The following is a 20,776-nucleotide window of genomic DNA, read 5'->3' as shown; positions in this document are numbered from 1 at the left end:
GAGATAGAAAGAATGTCAGAAGAAAACAGCAGAACTATAATAACAATGATCAGGACCAGTTTGTCTGATAATGTCTAAATGTGTCCAAACTAGTTACTTGAGCCTTCATTCCAAATTCTTGAAATCCATCACTAAATGTTGGACAAGAGAGTGGTTCTCCCCCCAGTGATATTTGGGATGTTTCCTTCATTAGCACATTTTGGATAATTGACGGATTCCCTGCCTAGCTGCCCAGAGTCATTGGGAATCAGGCAGCACACAAATTAAATAATAAATAAATAAATATAAAACAGAGTCCCCTTTATACAAATTGAGAAAGAACAGAGGGGTGTATGTATGCTTCTATCAATATGGGACTGATAGCATTGATTTGGGAATAGAATGGGTTTGGGAGAGATGTGCAGAAGAAGGAAAAGCAGCTATTCAAACAGGAAGGCTACATCTATTCCAGATGTTGGAATAGTTACTTGAACCTGTTAACCTGTTCTACAGCTTTACCTTCTGCAAAATAAAGGTGGGAAATATTGATCAGGGATGCAGGAATTATTTCAGAATTCTCTACAGTATGGAGAAGAGCTGTGAGTCATACACAACGTTCTAATTTGCACATGGCACCTGAATTTATATTAGTACAAGGGCCAGGAGGGACATTTGGAATTTTAAGAATACGTCTTGAAACTTTCACAAAGTGACTGCGATGGAGAATGTCGTAACCCATGAAATATCCTCTACAGCAGTGGTTCTCAACCTTCCCAATACCGCGACCCTTTAATACAGTTCTTCATGTTGTGGTGACCCCCAACCATCAAATTGGTGTCTCGGTTCCTAAGACCATCGGAAATATGTGTTTTCCGATGGTCTTAGGCGACCCCTGTGAAAGGGTCATTCGACCCCCAAAGGGGTCCCGACCCACCGGTTGAGAACTACTGTTCTACAGAGTCTGAAGGTGGTGAGGAAGGATCCAATGGGCTCATGACAAAAAGAATTGCCATGTAAACATTGAGCAAGTCTTCACTATCCCCTATTCTTTATTGGTTACTGATGTTTTCTGCACATCCTGAGCAATTAAAGACCAGAGTCGTATTAGCTGTAAATGGGAAAGCACAAAAAAAACCACCTTGCAGAATTAAAGACATCTCTTACATCTCCTGTGATTTTTGGTCCAAGCTACAAGTGACATTTGTTTCTTTGGCCTCTTAGGCCAGTGTTTCTCAACCTTGGCCACTTGAAGATGCCTGGACTTCAACTCCCAGAATTCCCCAGCCAGCGAATGCTGGCTGGGGAATTCTGGGAGTTGAAGTCCAGACATCTTCAAGTGGCCAAGGTTGAGAAACACTGTCTTAGGCCACAGGTATCAAACTCACCGTGTCATGTTGCTGTCACATGACATTTCACAATGTCGCTGAACTGGGGGGGATTTGGCCTGCATTTGATGCACCCGGCCCGCGAGCTGCCAGTTTGACACACCTGCCTTAGGCTAAATTCAAAATGATGGATGTTGAATAATAGGGTAATCTTTTCAAGGTTTTCCATCATTTTCCATCTTTGTTTTTCTTGTTTTTTTTTTCAGTCTTATGTTATTCTGTGATGGAAGCCTTAGACCATGGATGTCAAACTTGATTTCATTGAGGGCCGCATCATGGTTGTGTTCATCCTTGGGGGGGCAGGGATGGGCATGGCCAGCTTGATGTCATTCATTTTGGGGGTGCCTATGGCAGCCTGAGCACTCTACACGTGTCCTCAGGGCCACAAACCCAGAAGAGAAGCTGCCCAGGGGGCATGCACACGCTGGAAAATGAACTTCTGGTTTCCAGTGCGTGCATGCACACCACCCAGTTAATCTTCCGGTTACTGGCACTCATGCGCACACAACGATTAGCTGACCGGCACGCATGCACGTGCTGGAAAATGGAAGACAAGTTCTTCTAGTTTCCAGCGCTGCTGCATGCACGAAACCCAGAAGAGGACTGGGCAATGCTGCATGTGCTGGGCAACATGGCTCTGTGTGCCACTTCGGGCATGCATGCCATAGATTCTCCATCACGGATCTAGGCATTGCACAGATTTTTGCAAACCAGAGATGATAGCTGTTACATTTCATGGTTTAAGGAAGCAGAGTCATTATATCAAAGTTGGGTTTTTGGTCGCTCATAATGTACTTACGCAAATAATGTTCACGTCTTAAAACTGGATGTGGAACTCAGGACTACTAATGTCTAAATTAGCTCTGTAAACCATTTAGTTTTACTGCTACTGACAGTAAAGACAAACAAACCTGTAAAATAAAACTTCACTCCAATCTGGTCCAGGCACTTAAACAAACCCTTAGCTGACTGCTGCAAGAACTAAATGTTTACTAGGGGAATCTTTACTAGGATTGCCTGTACAAGGGATTTCTTAATCCTTTGCTTAAAGTTATAATTAGGAAAAGAACAATCTGAACAGATGGTGTTGCTCAATATACTCATTAATGATGTGGAAACAGAGGGCGAACAATTTGCAACTGACATAATTATTTAGGATAGATATAATTAGAGGCAAATGGGCCTTTAAGGCCAAATAAATGGTTGAATTTGTAACAGCCAATCGTAGGGGATGGAAGAATCTGTATGGATCGGTTCAAGGTGGTAAACATAATAATATGGAGTTGAACCAACTTTCATACAGGGAGTGATAGGCCCAAAGTGACTGTACTAATATCAAAGTAGAAATGTTAGCATGTGGCTCTTGATTCTGGAGAGAGTGTTTTGCTTTGAGTCATTTATTTTGTTTTTTGAAAGCAAGGTTTATGTCTCAGCATAATAACATTGTGTAACAACAACCAGGTTAAACATGAGATGAACGTTTAAAAGATACAATGTCAAATTTTAACAGAGCAACTTCAGACCTCTAGGTACAATGTAGTGGAAATCAAAGAATAAATACATCTTGGAGATAGAGTACCGTATTTTCCGCTCAATAAGATGCACCTGATCATAAGACGCACCTAGGTTTCGAGGAGGAAAAGAAGGGAAAACAATATGTAAATAGAGGAGTTGCGTTCTCTTGACGCAGCCGGCAGCCAAGCCATGCCTTGCAGGAAGCTGATTGGTCCTGGCGCGGCTGCCGGCCGGCGGGAGAATTGCGGTCTCCCCATTGGACGCCCGCCTGACAGCTATCCGTATAAATAGCTGTCAGGCGGCGTTGTCCAGCGCGCGTGTTCTGAACTTGCTGTTCCCTTTACTATTGTTAATAAAGTTCCAGTTAATTTACCTCAGTGCCTCCTCATACTTAAAACTTGGCGACGAGGATGACGGCTGTGTCAAGAGGACGCAACAAGAGGGCCATCTCACTGTGAATATGGGGTGCTAAATACGGAGCAGCAGGATAGTGGGGGCAGGAGGCGGAGCCTGAGAGGACCATGGATAGGTGCCAGCTCCGCCTATTGGCTCCTGCACTGCGGGAAAGAGAAAGAGGAGACGGGGTTCAGCACTGTAAAAGGACCCTGTCACTGCAGGCCAACTGCTTTCACTATATTCGTTCCATAAGACGCACCGTCATTTCCACCCACTTTGGGAGGGGGGAAAGTGTGTCTTATGGAGTGAAAAAATATGATATTTAGAGATGAAAATCAAGGCAGGGAATTTTTTGTAGCTGTAGACTGTAAATGTGAATAAGGATCTGTCAGAAAGATTTACGATGAGATTAGCATTCTTGGAGTTTGTTAAGGAGATCTACACACTTATAATTGGAATAAAATCAATGTAAGTCAGTTGCAAGTAAATATATTCCTCAGAAGGACCTGTATGGCAGCTGATACTTGTGGCTGGACAAATACTATTTCATCAACTTGAAAACATGGATTGTTTGAATGATTTCAGAAGTTTACACCAGGAAAGGGTAGCCTATTTACTGTTGAAGGCCTGGCCCCATCACAACTAATCAGAAGATGGTTAAGCCTTAAACAAGGAGTAGGTTGGGCAGAATCAGAAAAAAGATGAAAACTGAGCGAATTTTTAGAGGGGTAGCTGTCACCATCCTCACATGTGGAGAGTCCAGTGCCAAAATATAGTTCCACTTTTTATTACTGTAAATTTATTGACATCCTGCATTCAAAACCCTAAACTGGGGAATTAAAATATAATCCTAAGAATTATTGTGATATTTTAAATTTCCACACATGCATCCATTTATTGGATGATTGTTTTTAAATAATTAAGAAAGTATTATATTGACAAAGTATTGATTTCTCTAATACTAGTTTTGCTTCCCTCCCTCCCTCCTTCTTTCTTTCTTTCTTTCTTTCTTTCTTTCTTTCTTTCTTTCTTTTCTTTTCTTTTTTCTTTCTACCGCCTTTCCTTCCTTCCTCTTTCTTATTGACATTTTCTTAGGCCTACAAAAAAATATCTGAATTGTCTGCATTGCTTTGCTGCCATTTAATGGATGTACTGATTTTGCAGCCTAAGTACTATACGACCTATGCCTTCTTCCCCCCCCCCCGCACCCCTCTCTCCTTCAGACACACCCAAGTAAAGCTCCATGCTACAAGGTATCATGTTAACCAGCGATCTGAACTGATCTCTTGCGAAAGGCTTTTGAAATTAAAGGAAATTAAAATGAGAATCACATAAGTCCCTAAAGCAGAAAAGGCTATTTCCATCTGTAATAATAAGGCCAGTTGATCAACTGACTGGAGAATTCTCAAGAAAACCATGGAGGCAGCTGTTACCGAAATAGCAAAAATCCACTTGGCAAGACTCTTGTGTCTGTAAGAATGATCTGAAAAAAATTCATTGGGTACAGACATTTGAAACATTTTTTCCCCTTCTGACATCCTATTTTTATGGGGAATAAAGAAGAAAATTATTGAAGATGGTTCTGCATTCACACATATGGTAGCTTTCATTCAGACATTCCTATATCTCAAGGGTGAAGAAGGAGGGCACCATTCCCAAAGAACACATCCAATAACGAGAGGGGGATATTGTCTTGCCCGTCAGTCATCTAGTCCAGTCCTTTAAAATGTACATCAATAGGTAAGTCATCCCTATTAAATTGTTGTTTAGCTTGATTAATAAGTATATGAAGTAGGTAGAATAAATCATGATAAGAATTGAAGAACAATATTAGGCTCCACTTGAAGACCTTGAGACCTGGGACTGAAGACAGAACTGGATGCTACCAAGTAGTTGCTTTCAGAATCAAAGAACCACATGAGATGTATGCCAAAAATTATGATGTTGGATTGAAACTCACCACTATTCGGCATAACTTCAAATAATATGAAGTATTTGAGCTGGCATATAAACTGTGCACAATGTCCCAGGCAATTTAAATCCTACCTCTAGGATATATTTGTAGATGTATTGTGCCACTCTATTTAACAGTTACTTGGAAATGTTTTAGAATAGGACACAATGAAGAGAGTTTTTTTTTAAAAAAAAATGTCCTGTTACAGAGTAAAAATAATGCCAAGATGTTTTCCAAAGGGGAGAATGTTAGGAATATAATCTAACAGTTGGGTTGGCAATATATAAATCATGTAACAATGCTGTATCTGTTTCTTTAAATCATACTGTAAAATGTGATTGGTTGCTGTTTTCCCTCAATCAGCCATAAGAGGGAGCCAGAATGACTGTTAGCTCTCTCTCTGTTTCATTAGATGCTGGGCTGATCTGATCTGAGTGCCGTGAGCTATTGTAAGTTTTGCAACTGCTAGCAAACTTTGAGTTCTGAACTGATTATACGATACTGGACTATGTTATTTGGATTATCCCTTAACTGAAAGACATTGATGACTGACTGCATTGTCCGTGTATGACTTGGACTGTTTGATGGACTCTGATACCTCTATTTTCACGAAAGTAAAAGCCTATTTAAACTGCAGTGTCTCTGTATGCTGGTTTGTGTGTTCTCCAACACAACTCTCACAATGCTTCGCTGAACGTACTCGCTCTCCCAACGGGGAGCTTACCTAACAATAGTCATCCTATCATAGACATAATTTTAAATGCATCTCCAAGGACTCTTTAATAGATTAAATGTTGAGAACCAAAGACTGTATTTTGACTTTGCCAATGTATGAATTTATACTGAATATAAAAAGGGAATAATTGTGATTTCTGAAAAGTGCAATTGTACTGCCCCCTCACAAAGTCTAATGTTCTACTGAAAGAACTGTATACAGTATTACAAGTAAACATATGAGTATACACATTGCATACTCAGAAATATGCAGAAGTACTGGAAATGAATTGTCTAATTTGATTTTAGGATGTGAGTTTGAAATAAATCTGTATGTAGAATTCTTGGATAATTGTAAGGAATCTTGCTGTCTTTCAGACCAATCCCTCTTCACTCGTGCCACACAGTAACTGAATTTGAAAACTACACAATATGCATTAAACAGATGGCATTGGGGAATGCAATTCCATAAGCCAGATTCATTACATTGAGGAACCTTTCCCCATTAGTCTCCTGCCACAAGTCAAAGGTTATGGGCACGTACTATGATCATTATAGATACCGAAGCTGTTCTTGCTTCAAACATAATGTGGAAAAAGTGCTTCAGCACTTCTACTAATTAAAGCAGTTTCTTTATTTCTGCCTGAAAACATACTGTTGCTTTAAGGAAGCTGCTCGTACAGAAATCTGATAGTGAATAACACAGAGATGCTTATGATCTAAAACTCCTTTTCCAATCATTTTGAAGCTAGAAAACCTTATAGGCATGTCCAGGTCCTTTCCCACATTTTCAGTTCAGCCCACTGTTTTTTAATGTGTACCTAAAAGGGAGTTACGCTCAGAAGAGATATTCCACATGCAACATTTTGCCTCCACCTATGTTAGAAGGGCTTCGGTGCATTTATAAAGGAGAGGCCACGTAAGAAAATAGCTGAGTCCCTCTCAAAGCCATTAGCAGACCACTATATAGATCTCGAATGTGAAAAGCAGGTGGATATACAGTATATGGGGCTTTATTAGCCTCATCTCCACATGTCTTTTTGTCTCAATAGGCTTCAAGGAACTGAAAAGCAAAACCTTGATGATGCAGCTTAAGTGTACTTTCCCATTCTTGGTGTTGTGTTTTACTGGCATTACTAGAACAGACTTCTGTATAGAAATATATTTCATTTAGGTCCTTCCTGCTCTACGGAATCAGACACGCATCACAATAAATGCTTGTTTTGGAATATGTTTTTTTTTTAAATGATTTAATTTTGAGAAAAATTTAATTGAAAAACCATGCATTTTCCAAGGCACCTGAAGGCCAGACAAGGAATAATGAATGGGAACTGACCAAGGAGAGATTCAACCTAGAAATAAGGAGGAATTTCCTGACAGTGAGAACAATCAACCCATGGAACAGAAGTTGCCTTCGGATGTTGTGGGAGCTTCATCACTGAAGGCTTTCAAGAAGAGATTGAACTGCCATTTGTCAGAAATGATGTAGGGTCTCCTGCCTGGGCAGGGGGTAGGACTAGATGACCTATAAGGTCCCTCCCAACTCTGTTAATCTGTAATCTGTATTTTTCACGGTCATTCTAAATCACAATGTTTTGGAAATCACATGGAGCATTTCTTATCCCTACAGTAGACGGGGCAGAGACAGGATATTTGCAGATGAATGTTTGACATATTTAGTGTTAGCGATACTGCAGTTGCTAATTAGGCCGCCTTTCCTATTAGTTACATGTAACAAAGAACTGCAGAAGTGGCAATCCTTGTAGAATTGAGATTTGATTTACAAGGCTAGCAATCAGACTGACAATTGAAATCAAACTGCACATTAGTTTCTCCGCATTCTGGGCAAGCAGGTCAATTCCTCCGATTGGTTACCCCGAGAGGAAAATAAAGCATAGTGGAAGAAAAACATATTATAGCATAGTACACCTGTGCTAGCTATGGGATCAATAGCCTCTATCAGCAGGACTCTACTTAATGAAGCTTAGACTGGGTCATAAGTCTGTTAACAGCTGTAAGTTAACACCAATTCCAATAGAAACAACCGTTGAATCCAAATAATTGCTTCATTTTTTTTCACCCTAGCAAGGAGATTTATGAAAAAATCGCATGATGTGCATAAGACAATCGGGCATCAAACCTGCAGCAGGGAGAAACTCTCAGGTCATGTGAAGGACATCAAACTAAAATGCAAGACAAGAGTTGATATAGCTGCTTATTTTGCTTTCCATAGGCAGTAATTTTATAATCTGTTGATTTTATGACTCATATAATACAGCTCATTTACACTCAGTTGAAGTCTTATTTTGTTGTAGAAGTTGGAAGGTGGCAGACTGTCTCTGTGTGTGTCTGTGTGTGTATGTGTGTTTATGAGTGACAGTTGTTTTCTAGAACTTTTGTTTATTCTGTAGAAATAGTGATAATTAAAAGACAGCAAGTTTAATTAGCACTGCAAGGTATTTCTGAATACAGGGGATACCCCAACAATCTGGGTCCTCATTTTACCCACCTCGGAAGGACGGAAGGCTGAGTCAACCTCGAGCCTGTCAAGATCGAACTCCACACTGTGGGCAGTTTGCCTGCAATACTGTGCTTTAACCATTGCTCATATTACGTGTTAAAAATATAAAATATTTTTTTTTATATCTCTATTGCTGCTTACTTTTTAAAAACTATTTGATGGAATTCTCACTGATTAAAGTAATATTGTAGCCCTCCCAGAGTGCCTCTTTGAATACACATAACACACACACACACACACACACACACACACACACACACACGAAAGCCAAATGGTATGTTTATTTACAAATGGTGAAGAGTTGGGAAATGAATGTAAATGAGCTATATATTAGAAACTAGTATGATGTTTCTGTTTCTTAATAGATGTGATGAAACCTCTCCATAAGGCCTGACTGGGCTTTGGAAGGCCCATTAAAGAAGGTTTCCAAACTAAAACAAAGGAATTAATTATAAAATGTAAATCCAAAACATAATCTGGAAATAATCTGTTCTGTGTAAAAATGTCCCTACTTAAAACTTTTAATTACTACCAGCCTTATATTTTTGCTCTGGTCTTACTGGTTCTTGTTACATAACTCTAAACTTAACTTGACCTCATTTGAATGTCTTTTTTATAATTTACCTAATTAGCTTCCCAGCCGCTCATAAACTAGAAGATTCTAAATTATTTTGCCCTACGTGCCTTTTCCAGTAAAAAAAAAGTTGTAAGCGAATAGTAAGCGAGATCAGGATAACCCAAAAGAGAGAAGCAAAGGACTCAACTCTTCCCTCTGACCCAACAGTAAATTAAAATTATTTGGGTTTAAAAAACATACCCTTAGCTAGCAAATATTTTATACAAAGTTATTGGGGAGAAATAATTAAACACCATCACATGCAAAGTTAAATAGGATTCTAGAAAAAAGTGCATGTAGAACTATACCCATTTTAAAAAATACTAGTGTGATACAGCAACCTTCACTTAAAAATAAAGATGAGAGTTATTGTATTGGAGCAATATGTGGAGTTTGGCAAATTGTTAGGAAAGTCCTTTCTGGAGCCGCGCTATTCTTCTGAAGTTTTGCTGATAAGGCCACGGGGAGTTAATTTTTTTAAATCAATACCTACATTTTTCTTAGCCAAATCCACTGAAATTTGCAACCAAGGACCTATTCACTGAACGCCTTCTAGATCCTAGAATGTTGGAAGGAAGGGGCAGATTCAACAGAAAATAAATTTAGGTGAGTTTATTTTACCATTTATTTTATGTATGTATTCTTTATATAAGATATTGTACAACATAAAATTCTGAACACTGAGTACGATCATTGTGCAAGAGTATATTTAGAAATCAAACACAACACAAATATTCATAAAGCCAGAAATATTACAATATTACTGAATATAAAACTATGCATATTACGTTCAGTTTTGTTTAGTATATAGAATAGTTTTATTTCCAAGAAGCAAACAGCTTGGTTAAAATAAATACAGCAAACGTATTAACAGTACCCATACATGGAATCTAAAAATATATGTATTTTCTTATAGTGCAGAAGAAAAATTAAGGCATTTGTTACCTAGCAATTGCTAAGTATGTAAAACAGTTTAGTGTGGACAGAGTTGGATTACCTGATTTCCGCTGTAAAAATCCACAGACAATAGCTGAACAATGCAGAAACACACTCTTCGCTGCCACCTGGTAATTTCCAGATATATGCAATCCAGATGCAGTAACGCAATGATGAACAGAACTTCAGTCAGTTGTTTTCCTGGGTCTTGATAGAGAGCCCTGTTAGCCTTGAACTAGCACTCGATCTGCCTAAAATGAATGTTCAGAGGCAGAAATTGCTCAGCTGCCATCCTCCTACCTTATACTGTCAGGAACCTGAGGGGTTTTTTTTGGACTCTTATGCACATTACCACTTTCCATTATTTGGGTGAGATCAAACAGGTGGTTGGCATACATGCACACCCAACACACACCCTGCTAGTCAAATCAAGATATTAAGAAATGTATTTTATATTCCATGTGCTGGAGAAGGAAATCGCTGACAACCTGCAGCTCCTAAGACTTTGTTTCTGCTGGCACAGCGCTTGAGCAATGTCATTCTCATCAATCACTCTAACTAAAGAGCTTTCCGAAAGCGGGGGGGGGGAGTTTTTTCACTCTGCAAACCTCCCAAGGCATGAATAGGGGGGGGTTGTAGAGTGCTCGGGGTGGGGCAAAAAAGAGCAAAAACAGCCCATTTTTCGCAAATACGGGCCTGTTTTTTGTCAAACAAATTGCATGCATAACCTTATGGAGACTTATAGAGCGCTGCTTGCGGGCTGGGGGGCAAAAAACGCCCCATTTTTTGTTCATTTCTGTCCTCCCCAGCCCCCGGGAGCTCTCTGAAAGCCTCCAGAAGGCTATGATGAAGGGGCGGGGGTTCATGAGGCAAAAAATGCTGTATTTGATGTATAAGATGCAACCAGATTTTCAGCCTTTTTTGAGGAAAAAAAGGTTCGTCTTATACTCTGAAAAATACGGTAAGTATGCTAACTATGGACAATGGGAGTTGTAGTCCCACATTTGGAGAACTCAGTTCTGAATATCAATGTTCTGGAAGGAACTTCACTATTTATTGCAATGCATGAATGAGATGTCTGTGTCAACACACAGTGACCTGATTCTTGAGAAAGGGATAGTACTGGGGAGGGGAAAGAATTATCCTGATCATGATGTAAGGATAATTTAAGGATTATCCTGGTCTTGGTTTTGCTGGTATGTAGTGAGATTTGAGCAAGCTTGTTCTTTTTAACAAAGCTTAAAATCCACTATGTCTGATGCTAACAGCAGATACAGTATATCAGTATATGTAACTTTTTCATACTTATGTGTTCTGTCCCCCCTTCTCCGCTCGATAACAGACGACAGGCAAGCAACTTAAAAGGAACTCTCTTTATCAGTTCTCGGCTCCGACTGGCTGCGAGCCCAAAAAATAACATAAATAAAGTCTCTGACTAGATAACAAAATACCAAACAAAAACTCTTACAAGCAATGCACTTCTCCAAGTGTAGCCTTGAATCAGGGTTACAGGAAATAAAGCACTTCTCCAAGTGTATCTTACATAAACCACGACCGATGATCAATCAACGTTGAAAGAACCAAGGAACGTTGACTCCTGCAACTAGGGTGTGGCACCATCCATCCTTTTATCCCCAGAATATGCCCCTAACGAGCCCCAGCTGCATAGTTAATCTCGCATCCTGAAAAGACTCACAGAAGACGTCTGCTGAGTCACAACACTTATGAAATTAATTTACATACTTAGTCCACATATTTTTATCAATATCAGATAGTTTTACAAATATGTCTTTGGTTTACATTGGAATTAATGTCATCATTATTCCCAACATTTATTGATAGAAACAACTGCCCAAAGTATTTTGTGTAAGATAGTCATGCACACATACATACGCACATAGTGATACATACTTGGAGTGAATTCAGTAAATCTCTTTTTCAAATATGCATGCCAGAAGGCCACATGAAGATTATGGTATTTTAAATGCTGCAGCTACTTCTCTTCAGTGGAGAAAAGAAAAATACAGAACTCGGAAGTATTATTGCATAGGAAAGCATGAATGTTGTGGTGGGAACAAGGGACTAGGATATTATTTTATTCAATGTTTTAACAAATATTATCTTAGTTTTATCCCTAGCAAAAAAAAGAGGAAAGAATTTTACAGGCATTAGCATTTTTCATTATCTATGAATTTTCCTACGAAGTCAAACATGTGCTAAGGGAAAAGGCAAAAATTTCAAGTTTCTCCCTCATGGGTTCTATGAATAGATGTTGTACTAAAGTTTTAAATATACGCCAAATATTACTGGACATAGAATTTAAAATCACATTAACAGAAGCTGATGCAACAAAAGGCATGTGTTTCATACCTGTCCAATTAGTGGCCATTAGACCTCATTATTCCCACTAATCTTGTACAAAAAAATCCTGTTTCTTAAAAATCAGTTATCTAGCTGGAACAGAACAACAGGAAATGGACAGTGCTGCTACACATTTAAGAGACAGCTGGGCATGTGTTTTATGTTTTACCTAGTTCATTGCAAAGAGGGACAGACCAGGGCTGGCTGTAATCATGAAATGACACATAATTTTATAGTCATGTATGTGACTGAAATAAATGATAAATTGGTACTAATCTGTTAAGATTAATATTCACAAAGAAGGATTGAAAAGTTTCCTTTTTTTCATTAACTTTCTTAGGATATTATGGATTTCAACTTTATATATTCCTTTAATTTCAAAATGTCTGCAATGTGTTAGCTGCAGATTTTGAGATCTGCAGTATAACAACTGGGGGAGACTGTCTTAGGGAAGCCTTGTTTACGAACTTCAACATGTTAAACAATCAGACCTTTATCTACATAATTTCTTGCAGTTATAAATTAATATTCTTTCATGATAGCATAATATTTATTGCTTTATTGATCTATTTCATTTCAGGTCATTCTAAAGGCTAATAAAAACTTCACCAATTTAAAACATTTTTTTTTAAATTCCAGCCATTATTGTCTTTTAAATAAAGGATTTTCAAAGCAGATACCTTCACTGTAATAGATAATTCATATCAAACCCTGCCCAGCAGTGGGTTACCTCTGACTGTACCCCTATGACTGTAGTTAAGACAGTCATAATTTAACCATAATTAGTAGGCTCTACTCATATGTAGGTTAATTACATAAACATACACAATGGCCTCCATTCAGCATTACGCTGTTTCCCCGAACTAAGACCTCCCCGGATAATAAGCCCAATTGGACTTTTGAGCACATGCACTAAAATAACCCCCCCTGAAAATAAGCCCTTCCCGAAAATATTGCAACACAGCAGCCTCCATGAGGTGATCATGCTCACCACCTCCTGCACTTCAAAAATAATAAGACCTCCCCAAGTGCTTATTTCGGGGTTCAAAAGAAAATAAGACCCTGTCTTATTTTCGGGGAAACATATTATGAATCGCAGCATACGGAGACATTACTCTATGTAAACAATTTGAAGGAATTTCCAAATGACAGTCATTTATTTTAAGTGTCCCTCATATTTCAAATATCTTGGGACTATTTTCCTACACATAGCTACTTCTGTAACTTCTGCAATATTTTCTATTGTCATCCAAGCATCAAAGTGCCAAAGTCATAGTAATGAGGACAGCTTTATATTATTTCAGCAGTGGCTGGATGTTGCTATGAAGAAACTACATTGCACAGCTCCGGACGTGTCCTTGGTTCATCCAAGATCCAATGGGTACATGTTGTAGAAAATACTGTTCTTCAAAGCAATTTTCTTTTAAACCACAATCTCTTAGGTTCTTGGAGTCATCTCTGCCAATGCAATTAAACACACATAACCATCCAGCCCAAAGTTAATTACTCTACTAGTCCACTAATTTTTATGTGTTTAGCAATATAATACTGACATGAAAACTAATTTATAACTGGAGCTTACCCTTAGTAGCCACAGATTTGGAGAATGATTACACTATAGCTACAAGCTTGAACCTTAAGCCAATGGAACAAGCTGATTTTGGAGTGGTTAAATGTTGCTTTCTATTTAAGCTACGGGTGTCAAACTCAATTGTGTCATGTGACACATCACAACCTTTTTTGCCTTTGAGGAGCCAGGGTGGGTGTGGCCTGTGCATGACACATCCAGCCTCTGGGCTGCCAGTTTGACACCCCTGATTTAAGCCATTAAGTGTGATAGCAGAGACAACCTGTGGTACAAATGAAGCAGGGAACTGGACCAGATAATCCTCAACATCCCTTCTACCCTGATAATCCCTTCTAATTAATTCTAACTCCTAGACATTGTACAAATTCTCTCAGTTCTTGAAATCAAAATTAGGGATTGGGGTTATAATATAGTATAAGACTAGATAACAAACAATTTGACCAGATTTCTTCTTCTTTGTTTCCCAGTATGGAAAAATATGCCCCCCCCCCAAAAAAAAACCCAACCCAGTTGAAAAAGCCACATTTTCACATTCAAAAACTGCCTTAAAGCTCAATGTCAAATAAATAGACATTTTTTGACAAGCAAAACTATACATTATTTTTTAAAAAATATTTTTTTAAAAATCCTGGGAGAGGGGTAGAAAGAAAACCAGCAATAAATTTACTAATGGATAATAAATTCAGTAGTTATGCTTTCATCATATTCATCATATCCACTTTGCTTATAGGAATTAAACAGTTATCTTCCTAAGAAAACTTGCAACTCAGACATGGTAGACAAAAGTTAAAACTATATAAAAATGTTTCCCCTTTATTCAATAATTGTATATTATATGATTGAAGTGCAATTACTCTAAGTTGTAACAACAATTTACCTATGTTTAAAATCTTATACTTAAAATTTAAAAAATACAAGGTAGCCTTTACTTATAAATTATGTAACAAAGGTGTTAATATAACTTTGACACATGAGTAAATTTAAAGCAATAGACAATTTAAAAAAAATTGGGCAGAAAGCATATCAGTGCTTAAATGTTCACAACTTGTTTGTGTTCCTCCTGTGGGGCAAATCTCTTAGCTGGTAGCTGTGCGGGCGTGCATGCGTTTTGCTACATCATAAACATAGGTTACATCTGGTCGTTTCTCTGGATCTGGGTTGATGCAGATGTTAACTAATTGCCGGAGCTAGGGAAAAAAAAGAAAAAAAGAGCATATAAAGAACAAAGAATTAAAAAGAAAAGAAAAAATACTCCTGCAGGCAAAATTATGAGAATCCCTTTCTACTACAAGTTCAATGCAAGTTATAAATTCTGGAAAAGCAAAAGAAAAAAGAAAAAGAAGGGAATAATTTTTAAAAATATGCTTCCTTATAAAACAGTATTGTTTTAATCACTGCATTTTCTTTTATAGAATTCTCTACATAGTCACAGTAGTATCAACAATAGTTCTGCAGGACTCCAGCCTGTATTTAATAGTATTAAATATCTGAGTACAAGATTCGTACAAGGGCCGTAATGAATAGCAGGTGCTTAACGATGTTTCCATGATGGATTCTTCACTAATCCTAAAATTGCTCAAAACTATCATGGAAACATAAACTGAGTTCTCTTTTCAATGACACTGCAGAGCACTGAGGAATGGCTACATGGAATGGAAAAATTGTCATGGTTTCTGAGACTTGCTAAGCAAAAAGCATAACACATATGATTTAGATGAACACCATGAGTCTTTAGGTTACAAATCTATTTACCCCAAACCACAGAAATCAACACAACACTGTTAGCTCTTTGGTCTAATATGTGATGATAATATCTACTCTTAAGTTTTATTTTAGATATGCAAAATTAGTACAAAATATTTCCACAAATAAATTCCCACCTTTTCTGTTTTCAGTATAATAAAGCAGCAATGAAAATATGCAATTTGTAATTAGAAAACATATTCGGTAAATTAAAAATAACTTTAAGAGAGAGCACTGTTAAAACAATTTATGTAGAATTAGGAGCATTCATTCTTCCAATTGTTCATCTGCTAGGATCTACAGGCTGCTGTAATCCTAGACCAGTGTTTCTCAACCTTGGCAACTTGAAGATGTCCGGACTTCAACTCCCAGAATTCGCTGGCTGGGGAATTCTAGGAGTTGAAGTCCGGACATCTTCAAGTTGCCAAGGTTGAGAAACACTGTCCTAGACCATAGGAGGGTACAATATAATGACGTTAGTAAAATACTCATATTCTAATCTAATAATAAAACAATCTATTCAGCAACATCAATAAATTACCAAATAGCCCAGGAGCATTTAATAATATTATTGAATATCGATAGAAGACATAAGGCTGATTTCGGAGCTAGGAAGCCATCCGCTTCTGGTACGCACCCTGTATCTTTCAGAGGGAAAATAGCAATAGCAATAGCAGTTCGACTTATATACCGCTTCATAGGGCTTTCAGCCCTCTCTAAGCGGTTTACAGAGTCAGCATATTGCCCCCAACAACAATCCAGGTCCTCATTTCACCCACCTCGGAAGGATGGAAGGCTGAGTCAACCTTGAGCCGGTGAGATTTGAACAGCCGAACTGCAGAACTGCAGTCAGCTGAAGTAGCCTGCAGTGCTGCATTTAACCACTGCGCCACCTCGGCTCTATCAGCATCCCAGCCCAGCCAGTTTATACCTCAAAAGGATGGAAGGCTGCGTCAACCTTGAGGATGGTGAGACCCGAACTGCCAACCTGCTGGCAGCCAGTGATGCAGAAGTAGTACACTGCAGTACTGCATTCTAACCACTGCACCACTGCAGCTCATTTACCTAGGATCCAAGACTTGTACAGTTTACAAACAATAACCAATGTCATCGTTTCAAATGCTGCCCAATTCCTTTGACTTGTACCTGGAAAACAAATTGCAACCAATGTATTTCCAGCATCAAGATATTATGCAGAGTTAAAGGCTTTTAACCCGTTAACACAAAGACAGCTGCACTGTGCAGCTGCAGCTTTTGAGTGGCTTTCGATTACAACCCTATGTAGATTAAATTACAGTAGTCCCAAGCATGAAAAGCGACAAAGGGCATGAACAACTGTGGCCAGTGCATTGAGAACAAATATGCATAGCACAACACCATTCCTATTAAACGGGTCCACAAAGTTCTTAGCAGTAACTCTTCAAGCACTGCAAAGATAGGATATAGTTCTGAAAGTCTAACATAAATGTCTGCTTTTCATTTACTTCTCAAAGTCAAGCAAGCAAAGGGAGCAACGTATTGCTTAGGCTGTTACAGAATAATGCGAGTCCCTTAATTAGTTCAGCTAGCTCCAGAAATCCAGTTATGCTTTCTGCATTTCCATAGGACTTTGTTCAAAGAAACAGGATATATTCTGTGGACCTCCTCAAGCAGCCACATCTAAGAAGAATGTGAATGCATGCAAGAGAGAAAATGTATAATTAAAGTAAATGTTATTAAATCTTCACTAATGAAGATGCTTGTACTCTATATGTCATATCTCCTGTACTGTAGTCAAGCTTTCAGCTAAAATTGAAGGGAAGGAACCTGTATGCAGACACATATTCTTAATACTGTATTCTGATCAAAATATTATCTGTGCTGATTAACTGGAACAGAAGGGAGAGAAGAGAAATGATATAATCCAATTTTGTTTCTGTTCTGAATTTTGATCCTGGATTTGAAAATAAAAGGCTGATCGGTTTCTTTAAAATTGGATTAGAATGAGGCAGATTATCAGGTATTTTAATAGCCGTGATTGGGAAGAAGTGCCAGTAGATTTGATTTAAATCTTTCTAAGTAATATCTCTGAAAACCTTGTCAGAATATGAGCATTTGCACTGCACTCTTTGAACTCACTATGGCCTTGATAAGAAGACATATTGAAAGACTGTGACTTGTTTACAGTAGCAAGTAACAAGGACTGGGCAGTTACAAGTCCTGGAAAGTACTTGTCCAGTAGCACGATGAACAAACCTACACCGCCAAGAAGCTACTTCTATTAACATGGAGCTAATGGCATCATTTGTATCTGGCTGACTTCAAAAACGGTAATTTGCATTGAGCTGAGTTAGAGAAGTCAGGGTGGCTACTTATTTCCCTTAACCTTAAGAGCCGAGGTGGCGCAGGTGAGATATGAACCACTGAACTGCAGATAGCAGTCAGCTGTAGTGGCCTGCAGTACTGCACCCTAACCACTGCGCCACCTCAGCTCTTAACTATTTTAATTTAACTATTAATACTTTAGTTGCATAATATTACAAGATTCATTATCTAAATATTTTAGTTAATAAAAAGATGGAATTGTAGTAAGCATTAAATATCTTGGAGAAACTTATTTTATATATTTATATAGATTCACATTAAGTATATTCCAATTTGACTCATATTTCATAGCGTATAATATTTTGTTTTGAAAATTGAACACTCTCGTTCATTCAGCCAAGGCTGAAGGGGGACACTATATACTAAAAAAGGAACTAAAAATAAAAGGGATTGAAAATAAAATTGATAGTACTTAATTCCACTTAAAACTGGAAGAGGTATAAAAATATATGTAGTTTTGACTGAGATATGTTCAGACATTTTGGAGTTGGAAATGATATCACAAAAAAGCAATGCTCCAGATTTTATTTTATTGATATTTTTGTAGAGAGAAAGCAAATTATTCACCTATCATAATACCATAATTCTTGACCAATGGATCTTAATGTAGGAGCCAAGGTGGCGCAGTGGTTAAATGCAGCACTGCAGGCTACTTCAGCTGACTGCAGTTCTGCAGTTCGGCTGTTCAAATCTCACCGGCTCAAGGTTGACTCAGCCTTCCATCCTTCCGAGGTGGGTAAAATGAGGACCCAGATTGTTGTTGGGGGCAATATGCTGACTCTGTAAACCGCTTAGAGAGGGCTGAAAGCCCTATGAAGCGGTAGATAAAAATCTGCTATTGCTATTAATTGAGGGAAATCTTGAACAATGAAAACACAGACCAAGATTTTTCATTTATGGGCAACTACACATTTGCAAGAAGGTGAAATAAATGTAAATACAGTTGAAAGAAACAGAAATGTTTCCTGTCTATGAACTTCCCTTCCTCTCCCTGAAGATGTATCTTGCGGGCCATTTCCCAAAAGGATCCCCCTATCTCAAGACCACACACATCTCTACAACTTGATCTGTCCCCAACTTGTTGGATATTTAATTAATCCCAAGTCTAACCTATGACCTATATACATGGATAGAAAGTAAAAAATAATGGGCAGTTAGAATTCATGCTTTAACTTCTGCATGCCCAGAAAAAGGACGGAGATAACCTAGGTTGCAAACACATGCTACAAGAAGACCAGAATAAGGAGCCTTTGTGGTAACAGCCTAAGAAGCATAAAGGAAAAATACTTACTATTATCTTTTTATTTCTATATCATCATTAATGTAAAAGGTTCCAAAAGACAAGGCTGTCAGATTTTTCTGCTAGTCAAATTCTCATTAATGAGCTGACCTTGAAATCTAGCACATATCCCTATACTAGTTTTAAGATGGTATCTATTCATTTGCAGTCAAAGCCAGCCTTAGATAGAGTTAGTGAGTTTACTAGAATTAGAGAGAGAGAAATTGAATATATAAAATTACTGCCCAGGACACACATTTGTAAAACATTGGTTTGTCAATTTCCTTCCTTCCTCCTCCAATCCAATATTTTTAACAGCAAAAAAATGAAAAACAACATTGCAGTCTTTGAAACCAATACAGTAATTAGGTAGTTTCAGAATACTGAGACTTCCCTTTTCATCAATTAGAAGCACTCTAACGGTTCAGACATTAAAAGAAAAATGGAAATTAAATGCAGTTGTCAGCCTAAGGGTCTAATGCAGTGGTTCCCAAACTTGGCAACTTTAAGACTTGTGGACTTCAACTCCCAGAATTCTCCAGCCAGCAGAGCTCTGCTGGCTGGAGAATTCTGGGAGTTGAAGTCCACAAGTCTTAAAGTTGCCAAGTTTGGGAACCACTGGTCTAAGGAAGCGATGGAACTTTTCACAGAATGGATTTCGGATAAGGAAAGAAGTAACATTATCACATCATATTGTCTTGGCATGTGAAATGAGGAGTGTTACATGAGACTAAGAAACAAAAATGGAGTTGTATCCAGTAGATCCTCAATTAGGAAGTTTAAATTGATTTAAATGCTGGGAACGAACTTATACAGTGGTTCAAATGCTGAAAACTGTCAAACGGAATAAATCTGCACTGTAACTACCCATCAAAAATGGAGGTACACTCAAATAAATTTTGATTTAAAAATTATTGCCTTTATCTAAAAGCCTTGTGTCAAAAAATAAGCAGAGGTTAATGCAAAAAGACATCTTTGTGTATATTTCTTTGTTCTGTGATCCCTTAATTCTTCTGTTCAACTGGGTTCAACCTTTCAATCTACAGGAAAGCTTAGCCTACATTTTTTTAGAAGTCTTTCGGAGGCTGTGCTTCATACATTACAGCTTTTGTCTTCTTCTGTAGCACAGAGTCTGTGCAAAACATAGGACATTAAAATGTACAGTTAACTGGGATCATAACCATACTCTTTAAAAAAAAAACACCCAGTTTTGTTCTAAGTACAATTTTGGAACAATGAACTTATTCACAGTAACAGTACATCTTCTATTACTGAATCTTCCACTTTGTCAGGAAATTATTTCCATATCTGTAATAGATCGGGCTTTCCTTCTTTCAAATGTTATTGTATAGAAAAAGGTTTTTAAAACAAAGGCTGCAAAAATAAAGTCCTTGTTTTTGAATGAGGGGGTAGTATAGCATGTTA

At 38.0% G+C, this 20,776-nt stretch overlaps 1 protein-coding gene across 1 annotated transcript in view; it reads right to left on the bottom strand.

Moving 5' to 3' along the window:
- Positions 1-13,681: 13,681 nt before the first annotated feature.
- The window catches only part of NEK7 (NIMA related kinase 7), a 64,555-nt gene continuing 57,460 nt past the window's right edge, over positions 13,682-20,776 (bottom strand). The window contains exon 10 of the mRNA XM_032217583.1: positions 13,682-15,152. Coding sequence (XP_032073474.1) covers positions 15,042-15,152 — 111 coding nt within the window. The 3' untranslated portion in view covers positions 13,682-15,041. The remainder of the gene's footprint in view (positions 15,153-20,776) is intronic.

The sequence above is a fragment of the Thamnophis elegans genome, chromosome 5 (genome assembly GCF_009769535.1).
Source record: "Thamnophis elegans isolate rThaEle1 chromosome 5, rThaEle1.pri, whole genome shotgun sequence".
Classification (NCBI taxonomy): Eukaryota; Metazoa; Chordata; class Lepidosauria; order Squamata; family Colubridae; genus Thamnophis; species Thamnophis elegans.
This window is presented reverse-complemented; position numbering and strand designations above follow the sequence as displayed.